The sequence below is a fragment of the Giardia intestinalis genome, chromosome 2 (assembly GCF_000002435.2).
Source record: "Giardia intestinalis strain WB C6 chromosome 2, whole genome shotgun sequence".
In the NCBI taxonomy this organism is placed as follows: domain Eukaryota; phylum Fornicata; order Diplomonadida; family Hexamitidae; genus Giardia; species Giardia duodenalis.
In genome coordinates this window covers 1,366,887-1,380,128 of record NC_051857.1, presented here as the reverse complement: position 1 = coordinate 1,380,128, position 13,242 = coordinate 1,366,887, and the positions used below count along the sequence as shown (strand labels likewise).

Genomic DNA, 13,242 nt, shown 5'->3' with positions numbered 1-13,242 from the left:
GGACTCTAGAGTCTATAAGTTACTCCGAGTAACGTATCTGATGTGATAAGCTGACACAGAGAAAACAACCTATATCTGTCCATACTTCCAGTCAGAGCATCATTGGGGCATCGGCTCCAGACAACCAGGCGTCACGACCGCGAATCCCCAGGATGGAGTCGGGCATAACCCTCCACATTTGGTAACGAGGTGTCTCCCAAGTGGGAATGTAAGCATAACATAACAAATCCATACTGTAGATTCACTGATCGCAATCTTAATTCAATTAAGCCTGACCTACTGTATCCCAAGCAGCTGGCAGAGTTTCAAAATATCATTGGTGGAAGCGAACATACGAGGTAGGTTTCCGCGCATGTCTGGCTTGCGGCCCTCTCTCTGAGCCAGTTTCTCAATACACTCCTTGTGCTTATGCTTTATCGCATAAATTAAAGCAGTATATCCTGTCTCCTTATCAAAGACATACGCATTTTTCCCTGCTTCTGAATTGATGAGGATGTTGACCAGCTCGTGGTACCCAGCAATGCTTGCTAACATCAGAGCAGTTTGGCCCTTTTTATTTTGAAGACCCTTCTCGGATGTGGCCAAGATACGCACACAATTCTTATGTCCGTTTCTGGAAGCAAGCATGAGAGCAGTCTCCATTTCGTTATTCTTGAGACACTTCTCTTCTGACACCAGCAGCTGACATATCTCTGCATTTCCTCGTTCTGCCGCCAGCATCAGCGCTGTGTATCCAGAAGCATTTTGTCTTCCTCTCTGTGAATCTAGATAGATGAATGTCTTTATAATATCATTCGATGAAGCAGCCGCCATGAGGTGTGTCATGCCATCTTTTGCGAGTTCTTGCTGATCTTCCTCATATGCAAACCCTTCATATGGCAGTAGCAGTCGTGCAATTCCGACGTGATTGGAAAGTAGGGCCAGGTAGAGAGCACTGTATCCTTCCACAGTTAATAGATTCGCCTCATGCTTAACCAGGAACCTGACTGCATGTTCATTGTTCTTCATGCTGGCTATCATAAGGGCGGTTAGGCCCTGGTCATTCTGTTGGCCAATATATCCAGCATAGCTCTTGAAGTTGATGACAGATTTGCTCCCTGCTGCCCGCGGCTGCCTAGTGTTGCATATTATCTCCATAAGTGGGGTATAGTTCTTCTCACCGCTCTTAATAGTGTACTCTGAATTGTAGTCAAACTTCTGCATCAGGCGATCGGCAGGGGTGAGCTCGGACTTCAGCCTGATAATCTGGTTGGGAAGTTTGCACTCAATAAGCTTCTCCGTCACCTCTTGCTCTCGTGTGGGAGATCGTGCCTTCAGAAAATGATGATTATCGACCTTCGGCGATGGTGTCTTGACACGAGGGCGCTTCGCACTCTTAGAGTAGATTCGGTCAGGGGCACTCGGCTTGGGATTTTTGAGGTCTCCCTTCTGACCTGGCTCGTCTAGAACATTCCTTGTACTTTTGGATCTGTTGGGTACACTTACAATCCCTCTTGCTGGTTTGTTCAGCTCAAGATCCTTTATATTTAGCTCATCTCCTCGCTCTTCTTTCTTGGTTGAAATAGGCATGCGCTGTACGGAATTAGTTATCAGTCTTGAAAGCTGTGCATCTATAGATGGGGACACCATATCTGGCGTCGGTGAGTGGTTGGTGGCCATCATTGCCGAAATCTCTGTGAGTTGTCTGCGTGTTCCATGGCTATCACTGATACTAGTACTACCGATGATACTGCTAGCTTCCCCGTCGCTGCGTGCATGTGGTGACTCTCCTTGCTGCGCTACCGTATTATGGTCTACAGAGTTAACCGTTGCCGAAGGTCCAGGCGTGTCGACAACCAGAGCCGGGCGAACACTTGGCCGGACGAGATCTGGAGCTTTGACAGGTAGCTTAATAGACTCTAGGGAGTGCAAGCTTGTATAGAGGCTGGTAATGAGATCGTCTCTTTCTTGAATCTTCTTCTGAAGAAGAACAATTTTTTCTCGAAGAACCTCAAGCTCGACGTCCTTATGTTCGGCATGTGTAGCTAATGGTGCTACATCCTTAAGCTTCCGCTCAAGATCCTCTCTTACCGCGACCTCCATCTGCAGATCTGTATACGCTTTACTGAGCTCTTCTCTTAGAGCAGCGTTTTCTTCCTCCAAGCTGTCTCTTCGCGGAGATGGTGGCCCAGCAGACTTTTCTGTAAGTTTCTTCCTGAGCACGGATATCTCTTTTTGAAACAGGGGCAACTGCTTGGCGAACACTTCCCCCTGCTTGAGAGCCTCTGTAAGTTGCGCGCGTAAGTCGGACACCTCTTGCATTTTGCTTTTTAGCTCGTTCATTATCTGAGAGGTATATCCTTCAAGCTGAGCGTTCTTTATTTGCAAGGATTCTACGGTGTCCATCGTACCCGTTGGCATCTTCGATATGGGTTCCGATGCAGAATCATGCCCTGGTCTCGAGTCCATTTGCTTCACTGATTGCTTATCTATCTGCTGGCAACATATGCAATATACCTCATATAAGTCCAACGGATGATCCTGCTCAATAGAGTTGCTGCTCAACAACCCCAGTAAGAGTGCCTTCCTTTCCGAGGATACGCCGCTGGCATTCATAATTACGGACTGTAGTTGATCTGTATTTGATAGAGGGAGCTTAAGCTCCATCCCTGTTGTCAAATAGTATAGAAGAGACCCAAGGGATCGCGCAATATAGTCATTAAGCTCGGAACCACGCAGAAAGGTATCTGATTCCTTGATAGACACATGTTCACAATATTCTAAAACAGAGTGAGGGAGGTCAATAGATGGCACACCGTATGCTTCTCTATAATGCGGGAAGAGATGCTCAGGTTTGTCTGAAATGCATTTGAGACAAGTAAGACTGAGAATTCTGGGCTTGTAGTCTTCATCTAGTACAATATTTGTCGAAGCAAGACTTTCAAGGTAAAGAGATAGGCCGTAGTGTGCCAGGCACGTCCGCAGATGAAGTAAAGTTGACACTAGCTCTCCACAGATCTCCCAAAAGGCATCCTCGCTGACGGTATGCTGCTTCGCAGCTGAAGAGACAACGTCCATCAGATTTTTGTATCCGTGGTCGATGTAGATGAGATAGCAATAGTCATCTGTCTCAACGGTACCAATAGGAGCAGGTATCGCCAGATAGCTCACGGCCTTAATCAAGTGTATAAAATCCTGCATAGCCTTCCGGTCACCGGGCTGTGTGGATCCATCTGGTAGAAGATAGTGAATTGCAATGACAGGCTCTCCTGTTTGGACCTTTATGTGTCGCGAGAAGGAGCCGCAGTCCTCGACAAGCTGATAGTCCCTGCCTAGCTCTGCCATCGTTCAATTCTGCGATTATTGAGCCAATGATAATCTAGCGTTTTTTGAAAATTTACAAAATACTAGCTTCTGTTTAGTCCTCAACGTTCTCATCAGGGTCCTTCCTGGGCATCCTGAGCACCGTAACCTTATCGGTACCTTTGCACCTAAGCATATTTTTGGGTTCGATCAAGTCTGGGGTGACAATTTGATGTAGCCACCTGTAAGTGCAGAACGAAAGTTGCAGAGCATCATATAATGCACAATGAAAGTGTCCATCTTTCCGTGGATGCAGAGCTGTGTGATCCTTGATAATTTCATGATCAATACAATACGGCTCGGTGGACAAGGGTGCAGTTTTGGATATAGTAATTAGCCTTTGTACCGGAATAAATGGAGAAAAGAACTGCTGGACTTCGTGCACTACTACGTGAGTAATGTTAAGCGCTTTGAGGGTTTTTACCTCTGTGTCGATTCCCTTACCAAAGACAACAAGTTTCCCGGATGAGTCAACGAGTGGCTTCGGCTGGGCATCAGTTGCGTATTGGATGTGCGGGAAGCAAGGCAGTGGCGAATCAACGTCAACGTGGAACCGATAAAGATACAATCCAGATCTGTGTCTATATAACGTGCACCCTATCTGATTTTCTAAACCTTTTTGATGAGATTGCAACTTCACTTGGTTGTCTTTAAATGAGTCAGTAAGAGAGGGCAACTTTGAAAGGACATACTCATCTGTAACAAGGGTAAGAAGGGATTGAGTGCTACACGCGTCATCTAGAGCTTGCGGGGAGCTGCCTAGAAACCAGTTGATGCATTTCTTGACATTGTTATTGGTCCACTCAGTATAGCTTAAGGTAGAAAGCCATGGGCGCTTTTTTGTGTTGATGTCGTACTCTATTCCCGTTATCGCTGCAATGACGTTCAACATCCCTCTGGAAGCAAACGAAACATCTGCTGAGAACAAACCCTGCAAGGCATAGATCGGTTTCCCCTTGTATGTTTTTACGAGACCAATCTCGGATGGTATTTTACACTTATTTGTGGACACATACAGCTCAAAATCAATGTAGTGTAGGCAAACGTTAGGATAGATGCAGCGTAGCAAAGATGTATAGTATCTCAAAAGCGGGGGATGCCTGGGAAGCTCTTTCAAGTAATTATAAAGCATTTTACCAGAAAAGCATGTTCCTTGTATACTTGTACTATGCTCCTGTTGATGGAACACGGAGAGCAGGTCACTTACATGATCAGCATAGCAACTTGACTTTAGCAAGTGGTCAACGATATCGGCTGTCGAAGTCTGTTGCCTCCGAGCCACACCGTTTGAAGATGAAGCGGTCTTATCGGACGCCACAGGAATGTGGGGTTTCTTATGCTTGGAGTTGTCTTGCATCGCTGATCTGCTACCTGCAGCGAAGAACTTAGAGCCGCATGTTGAGTGTTGATATGGCGCTGGTGAGTCTAGTGCTGCATGCTTCTCACAAACTTGAAAGGAGAGCTTCGGTCTAAGGGGAGAAAGGATCAAACACATTGCGGCATCTGTGCATGGATATGTGGAGTCTTCTGCCAGATACGGAAAGGCAGAAATAAATGCATCTCTGACGCCTTCTGGCACAGTCTTTGCAGCAAGAACAAGTGAAACGATCGACTTGATGAGCACAAGGTTCCTAGCACAAGCAGCATACTCCAGTACCCCATGACCTGCCTTGTCTTTGAGCAGAAGGTCATCCAGTATCACATGGCGTCCGGGATCATGCGCAAGCGCATCCAGATGCAGAGTGTTTGCCCCAATAACATCCTTCTCGTCATCCAGCAGCACAAGTACGGCGTCTAGCCATCGTTCTTGAATAGCAAAAGAAAGAGACGTTTTGCCAGCGGTTGTAGGAGAATACTTACCTCGTGTAAACTCATGGACTAACTGAAGAGCCGGTAAGTTCCGCGAAGATATTGTTGCATTTATTAATTGGTGCACCTTTTCACCAGTAATTCTTGCATGCGGGGGATCTTCCATGTCGCGTTGCAAGATGCTCTTTAGTTCTGTTAGTTCATCGATGGTGAGGTTTGCTTTCTGGCAAAGCTGTAGGGTCTCTGAGTAAGACATGCACCACACAGGGGCCTTCAAATTTAAAGTTTCCCATTGTGAACATATCTTCTTGTAAGCAAAGAAATCTCCTTAATTGCGATGAGCAATTTAGAGCAGCAGTGTAACAATCTGCTGGCGCAGGCCCAGACTATGCTTCTTCGTGATAGGTGGAGCAACGCCTATAGTGCGTTTGTTGAAGCCTTTACGCTTGCAGATGCTCACTATAGAGAGGCTCCCTTATATAGGAAGATAGGCACAGCCGTTTGCTATCGGGTCTTCAAAGCGTACCTTTATGGGGCAATGGGGTTGGTTAAGCTGCGAGAAGGCGCGTTTCAGGAGGCAATTGAACAGTTTACTAAGGGTGTAGCTCTTTGTCCGCACGATTCCCTGCTTCAGCGGGCTGTTTTGGCTAATCTGCAGCTCGGCTTTATTTCTGAAGCACACAGGTACCTGCGTATGCTGCACCATCCACCAATAACCAATGACAATCTTATCTTTTCACTCAGCTATGAAATTCATGTGCCATCTTCTGAAATCTACTCTCTGGAAGCACTACTGTATATGCATCTCCGTGATATTGATCGAGCCATCTCCTCCTGTTTGACAGGCATGAGCATCTTGGCAGAAGAGGTTAGAACTTCCTCCTTGGGTGCCGCGCATCATTCCCTCAGCAATCTCAGTGCAGAAAACCCTAGAGCACACACCATAAAGAATAACGACTCTCCACAGCAAACGGCCTTCCAGAAGCGTTTGTGCATGCATTGCTTGTCTCTCTGTGAGACGATGAGGATGGCAGCTGAAATGGGTCTTGGCGTTCCATACCTAGTCAGTGGGTCTTTAGAGCTGGTCCTCGAGTCCCTTTTCCCAACCCTTCCAAATGGCGTTGTGGAGGGGAATAGAATACTAGATTTTAGTTTACTGTCGAACCTTGCCTTTATGACGCTTTTAGATAACGATGGAGACCCCACGCTTCCAGGCCGCGGTGTCACTCTTCCTGAAATGTTGGTGACCATATTTTCAATGAGCTTTAAGTGCACAAGCGATGTACTCGCCATTCCACTCAAGATAACACCGTTTCTATCCTTGAATGTATTCACTGACACCATACAGACAGAGCTAGCCTCATACTCGGAAGCTTACAGGAAGGCGATCATTGATCACGGTGTTGCATTGCTAGATAGACGCTACTTGATTATACAGCCTGCAGCGCTGTCAAAATATGTTGAGAAGACCTATGGACTAGTGCATTCTTCCGTAACACCAGTGACTAATGGCCAAGAACATGCTTCCAGTAGGGGCATCCAGAACAGCACTCATAGCATTTCTTCTAGAAGAATAGTAAGCACTGGGGTTGAGCGATGTCCAACCATGGCTCCAGCTCCCAAGATAGTCGCAAAAGTAGCCGCAAATACTAAGTACCGCAGAGTTATACACGTTCCAGTGACAAGAGATCCATTAAAGACAACCACTAAGCACCGGGGAATCTCCTCTGAAAACCACATAGGCAGCAAGCCTCTACAATCTACTAAATCAACAACCTATAGCTCTAAACATAACAAGCAGACCATTGGACGGAAAGGCACAAGCATAAGGCAGGTTATGGATAGATTTGAAGGCGGACTCGCTGACCTAGACTCACACGCCGTGTTGCCCATAGTTACTAGGAGCACCAAAGAGCACAGAGAGGAGTTATCGTTCCTTCCCCACTCTGATGCCAAGATTGCCAGCAACATTAAGGAGATTGACAATGCCACACAGGTTACACTAGAGAAGATCAGCACAATGGATGGAGCTATGCAGATTTCACCAAAAGTATACAATCTTTATACAAATAATATATCTACCTGCCATGAGTGTTCATACAGCACGCCAACCTTTGCAACTCGGAGGCTCCGAGATGAGGAGGATAGAGAGGGTGTCATAAACTTGCACAACCAAGTTAGGGCCACAAATGCCTTCCGAGACATTAGCCTGGGGGGAATGTACAAGAGCCAGCTTGAGAAGAGCATGACTGGAACGTTGAGGGAACGCATGTTTATTGAATTGACTCTAGAGAAGCTAGAGAAGGATGGACTTGAAGACTTTTCCTTCTTGAAGACAGAGAATCTTCACTTAATCAATAGAACCATACTTTTTGACGGTAGCATAGCCGCAAGCAACCCAGTAACATCCAAAAGGAGGATGGACGCCTCGACCGTTAAAGACTCTCTGACTTCTTCATTACTTCACTCCTCACATGAACCTCCGCCTCAGTCGGAAAAAGACACCTATCAAGCCTCTCACAATCGTACCACCCTCTCAACTGTATCCACTCATTCACAGAGAGAACGACTGCATACTAAGGCAGTCACCGAGTCCACTCTTCAGAACAATGAGCTTGCGAGTGCGGGTAGCTACACTGACGAGCCGTCATCAGCAGAACTATTTACTCAGTGCCCATCTATAACTAACTGTTCAGTCACCGAGTCCAATTATGTAACAGCACCAGAAGCCACCCAGGCACAGGTATCTGTTCTAGACAGGAAACAAGTTCCTTTTCGATCCATTTCAAAGAACCATATCAAGAAGCTTGTAGCCAAGAGCAGTAAGAAGGCCAGTATCTCTCGTAATGCGGCATATCAGCAACTGAAGGAGGAAAATCGTCTTGGGATAGTAGCAGATGATATAGAAAATAGGAGCTCGGACGATCTCGATGCAGAAGAGTTAATCAAGAAAAGATCCAAATTATATATGCTTACCAATAGCAGCAGCACCAGCCCCAGTCCTGAACTGATCCTAGCGGCAAATGAACTTAGTAATAGAGATTGCCTCCAAATTGTAACCACTCCCATTGTTCACAGCGAAACGGCAGCTCTTGCTGAAAGCATATTATCTAAGAAGGCAATGCTCATAGAGTCTCTCCAACCCAACAACCTACTCGATAACGCACCAGAAGTTCTCATGGCTCCACGCGGCGAAGATGCTATTGGCACCGATGGAAATATTACCACCTTACTTCGTCCGGTGAGCTATTCTAGTTCAGAAGATGATTTTCTTCTGCCCTTGCCACAGCAGACTCATCCTCCCATCGATACACAGCTACCCTTACGGTGTGCTAACAATAATGTTTGCGGTCACAGAGCTGGAGTCGGTCGCCCTGCTATGTCAGTAGCGGTGCCGCAGCCGCCGGAAAGCTTCGGCTATCTTATAGACACGCTTCACATTCGAGATATTTCAGAACCTACTGTTCCAGACCCATGCATGGCTACAAGCACCGGAGCTTCAACACTCATCAGCACAACTCGTTTGCCATATTCTGACAATCTTTTGTTAAAGGTAGAGTTGGATCAATCCACCAGAGAGTTCAATCTAGCTACTGTAAAGGATTCTGATGACGCTTCTCTTCCAACATACAAGGGAATAATGCATGTGTCAGTTCGTCTTGGCACTGCCTCAAAGGCTTCGAGTGGCCATCTCTCTAAAGCGATCCTGGCGACTTCTAAGAATGCCACCAGCTACAATCTGGCTTTAGTAGACGATGAATGTTTGACTATAGAGGAGAAACACCAGTCTCCAGATCACTTGGGCACGACCAGGACATTAGATGGCGAGTCCTCTGATGTCACAAACTCACCATTATCTGCACATAGTTCTTCTGCTAATAACGCAACAGCTAAAGGTTTAACATTACCTTCCAATTCGACTGGTGTAACTGTTACCTGCTCTAAAGGGAACATAGATAACATGGAATATAACACAGAATATGACACTCTTAGCTCAACCACAAAAAGGTTTAGCGTTCCATTAAGTAGTCTACGGACGAACATCTTTTCAGACATATCTGATACCCTTGGCCAATCCGATAGAGGCACTAATGAGATTACCTCTTCCATACCTGTGTCAAAGACGTTTACTACTACAACGCACAACATGGCGCACCACCCTGACATAATGCCAACTTCTGTTTACCTGGAACACAAGACCCAGAGTGTCCCCAAGATGGCAAGAGCCAAGCGGAGGACAGTACCGCTGGATGCTGTACTCAATAAAAACACCACTGATATAATAGGAGTCAGTATAAAGAGGGTAGGACCATTTAGTATATCAAGCATGCGACCTAGCGAAATCCAGAGAAGTAGTGGAGGATACAATACGGCACTAAGAAAAGAGACAAGTTTGACTTGCTTATAAGTCGCTACTCTTCGAGCGATACACACCACAGTGTAGACAGCCGAGGCCAATCATCAGTGACATAAAGTACATAGCTCCCAAGCATATTGCATACCTGTTATCCTTATAAAAGTTTAGCAAGAGGGGCGCATAGTAGTTCTGGACGCTTCGTAGACATCCCTTGTAGATCCGTACAGGCAAGATACCGTCGTACATTATCTCTCCGAGTTTGAAGTTGTGTGTTGGAGGAATGTTCGCCTGCGCCAGTTGCTTTGATGTACTTTGTGCGATGTACGCATAGCAGCTACCATTGTATACGGTAAGGGAGTGCGCGATGAAAAGTTTCAGGCAGTGAGCGCATGCTTCTCCGGGTAAGACGAGCCCCCCGTCAAGATATGCAGTTATGTACTTGGTGCAGCCGGTGCCAAATAACTCTAGGTCGTAGCTGGCATAGTACTTTCTGCAAATAGAATACGTCCCGGCATAGGGAACCATCAGATAAGATTGGTATATCTCAATGCAATCTTGACAGCCTTTCGTGTATAGGTTAAGTCCGTGCTCTCGGTATTCAGTGATGCATATTGCACAGACATCCTTAAAAAGATCTATTGCTGGTGCCGTGTACTCAGTAACGCACGTTTTGCAGTCATCTGCCACGCTCTGAAGAAGCTGGGTCATGAAGAGGTGCACACCCTCTGTTAGTATGGTATCCATCTTCACAGCATCCTCTGTCTTCGACCCAAATACAGAGCTGACACTGATCAGGCACAGAGCCAGGCACAGGGTCCCACAAAGCATTTTAAAGAGTCTTTTGAAAAAACAAGGCCTCTGCTTTTTTGCCCGATATTGAGCTGGTATGCAACCGTATGCTGCAGCTCTGGAGGAAATCAGTCGCTTTGAGAATGAGTTCTCCTATATTTCTCGTCAATTTTTGGCCACGCGTTCTGGGCCTGTTCCATCATCAACAGTCGAGCTGGACATGACGAAAATTCGCGAGATGAGCCCCGCCCTCTTTGTAGAGATCATTCAGGCGCCATACTTATACATCCCAGCCATCGAGGAGCATATTAACAGTAATCATTACACAGGTGGCCATGCTCAGCGTCTCAGCGTCCTTCTTACGGGCGATGTCACTGCTGACCATACAACCCTACCTCGTAATCTCAATTCTGCATGCCTGAAGCAGCTCTTCAAGATTACGGGGATTGTGACTAAATTGACGGCGCCCAGGCCCTCCATATCCAGACTCATTGAGTTCCAGCCTAGTACCGGGACTTTTCTGGAAACTATGTATGAAGACCCATATACCACCGTTGCACCTGAATCGATGCGGGGCTTCATTCTACGGCAGCACTCCATGCTCTTTACCGAGGGAGAAGTCGGACCAGCCACTGGGGAACCCAGTCCTGAAACCGCACCATTTCTAACTCTTGGTGCACCCGGTTCTTCTCCATCTGATAGCAGACTGCATAGAACGTCAACTGCACAGGCCACTGTGCGAGAGTATGGCCTCTCTCTGTTTGATAGCGTACAGAAGATACTAGTCCAGGACCACCCGGAGTATGTTCCTTCTGGTCGCTTGCCTCGCTCCATACCAGTCATTCTTCGCAATCATCTGATTGACAAGTGCAAATCCGGTGATCTCGTAGAAATACTAGGGATATTCAACCCCAGCGTTCACCATAGAGCTGGCGAGACATCAAACACTAAGTCATCCTCCATAGGAAACTTTCTACTTGCACTGTCCATTAATGTGTTGGAGCGCACGCCGATCCGACACATATCGACCGCAGAGGAACACGTGATTCGTTTCTTGAAGAGGTGCACAGACATATCCCGTTGGATGCGGCATAGGAACAACACCCAGCTGGTCTCCCTCTCTGGCTATGCACTTGATGTGCTAACAGCATCGTTTGCACCAGCCATATATGGGCATTGGATTGTAAAGCGTGGAATAGTCCTTCAACTGCTTCAGGGGGTCCCCCGCGAATTCTCGTCTTCCAGTAGAATACGCGGAGACATTAACATCCTCCTGATAGGAGACCCGGGCAGCGCAAAGTCCCAGATGCTGCGGGTTGTCAAGCAATTGATGCCGGTGTCTGTGCAGACGACAGGTCGCGGATCCTCTGGAGTTGGCTTAACCGCGGCGGTAGTTATCGATGGGACAACAGGGGAGCGGCGTCTGGATCCTGGCGCTGCCGTTCTTGCAGATAAGGGTGTTCTGCTAATAGATGAATTTGATAAGGTAGATGCTGATGACCGTGCTCTCCTTCACGAGGCCTTAGAGCAGCAGAGTATCTCGATCAGCAAGGCGGGCCTCCACTGTACCCTGAATGCGCGGTGTAGCGTACTTGCAGCAGCCAATCCCGTTTACGGCTTCTTCGATCCAAAGCGCTCCTTTGCTGAAAACATAGCGCTTCCAGATTCCTTGTTGAGCAGATACGATCTTGTTTTCCTTGTACGGGACGACCATACAATGGATGCTAAGATAGCCTCCCATGTTCTTCTAAACCACATGACTAGCATGGGTCTGGACGCTTTAAAGGCTGCTCAGGAACAAAGGAAGACCTTAGAACAGGGAATAGAGGAGAGCCTTGCAGAGCTCACGAAGCAGGGTACACATGTCATTCCAGGGGATAACTGTGTGGATAACTACATAAGAAATAAGTTGGCACATGATGAAGAATCATCTGTCGGTGACACACCGGGCAGGGGTGGATATTATGATATGTACAAAGACCAGGAGCTAACATTTGACGGCAAGGAGCTCATAGAATTCCTCAAAAACACAAACCAAAGATCTGCTACAACGCAAGGAAATTCTGGAACTGCTGCTGGCTCATCAATGCCCTTGTCATTCGACCTCATGAGTCCGCTGTATTTTCAGGGTGCTAACGATGAAATTCATCAAATATACACAGAGAAATTGGAAAGGACTTGGAATTCTGACGTGTACACAGTCAATAGAGCACGAGCACTTCTTTCTCACGGATTTCTGCGAGACATAATTAAGTACGCACGCTCCTTGAACCGCTCAGGCCCCTACATGTCAGAAAGGGCCGTACGACAGGTGTCGAAGTGTTATACAGACTTGCGGCAGCGTGCAGTCAACGCGCGTCGCCATCCTCCGAACATCCCTGTTACAGCCCGCATCCTCGAGTCTTTGATTAGGCTGGCTACGGCATTAACGAAGCTCAGCTTTCCTCCCAGGGAGGTTGAGCCAGAGGATGTCATTGAGGCGTACATATTATTGGTTGTCTGCATTTATGGTGAGAAGGAAGACTCTGTACGCGGGACAGTATCTAACACCGACATAGCTGGCGATGAAACTCACCTTATTGGAGGTGTCTCATCGATTGTGCAAGATCCTGACCCCGCTGGTGGCTCACGAGACGTTTCTGGAGATAATTCCGTTGACTCTGGCGTCTACTTAACAGTGGTGAGGGCCATATCAACGTACACAGAGGAAACTGGACTCACAGCTGTGCAGCTCAGCGACTTTATTCCGTGGCTGAAGGCTCGGTGCCGCTCTACAAATGTTCAGGAACTTACAGACAGTCAAATAGATATGGCTATAGCTAGGTTAGTAGAAGATCAAACGGCTCTGCTGGAGGACGGAGTGCTTTTCATACTCACGTGACAGCATCTTTGTCCTTTGTTCTGCATTAGAGTTAGGACTAGATTCTTATTCAGATATTCTAGTG

General features: G+C 47.0%; 5 protein-coding genes across 5 annotated transcripts; 2 read left to right on the top strand and 3 right to left on the bottom strand.

The window, feature by feature from the left end:
* Nucleotides 1-276: 276 nt before the first annotated feature.
* GL50803_006007 (Ankyrin repeat protein 1) lies at nucleotides 277-3,324 on the bottom strand (the record flags this gene model as incomplete). Its single annotated transcript, XM_001705900.1, has 1 exon — nucleotides 277-3,324. The coding sequence occupies one exon, from the start codon at nucleotides 3,322-3,324 to the stop codon at nucleotides 277-279; it is 3,048 nt and encodes a 1,015-aa protein (XP_001705952.1).
* A 73-nt stretch (nucleotides 3,325-3,397) lies between these two features.
* Nucleotides 3,398-5,407, bottom strand: GL50803_0014085 (uncharacterized protein; the record flags this gene model as incomplete). The annotated part of the gene is made up of 1 exon (XM_038045738.1): nucleotides 3,398-5,407. The coding sequence occupies one exon, from the start codon at nucleotides 5,405-5,407 to the stop codon at nucleotides 3,398-3,400; it is 2,010 nt and encodes a 669-aa protein (XP_037901760.1).
* An 81-nt stretch (nucleotides 5,408-5,488) lies between these two features.
* On the top strand, nucleotides 5,489-9,559 carry GL50803_006010 (uncharacterized protein; the record flags this gene model as incomplete). Its single annotated transcript, XM_001705901.1, has 1 exon — nucleotides 5,489-9,559. One exon carries the CDS (start codon nucleotides 5,489-5,491, stop codon nucleotides 9,557-9,559), a length of 4,071 nt encoding a protein of 1,356 aa, XP_001705953.1.
* On the bottom strand, nucleotides 9,554-10,336 carry GL50803_0014086 (High cysteine membrane protein; the record flags this gene model as incomplete). The annotated part of the gene is made up of 1 exon (XM_038045739.1): nucleotides 9,554-10,336. The coding sequence occupies one exon, from the start codon at nucleotides 10,334-10,336 to the stop codon at nucleotides 9,554-9,556; it is 783 nt and encodes a 260-aa protein (XP_037901759.1).
* A 58-nt stretch (nucleotides 10,337-10,394) lies between these two features.
* Nucleotides 10,395-13,178, top strand: GL50803_0016214 (DNA replication licensing factor MCM3; the record flags this gene model as incomplete). The annotated part of the gene is made up of 1 exon (XM_001705902.1): nucleotides 10,395-13,178. One exon carries the CDS (start codon nucleotides 10,395-10,397, stop codon nucleotides 13,176-13,178), a length of 2,784 nt encoding a protein of 927 aa, XP_001705954.1.
* Between the last annotated feature and the right edge of the window lie 64 nt (nucleotides 13,179-13,242).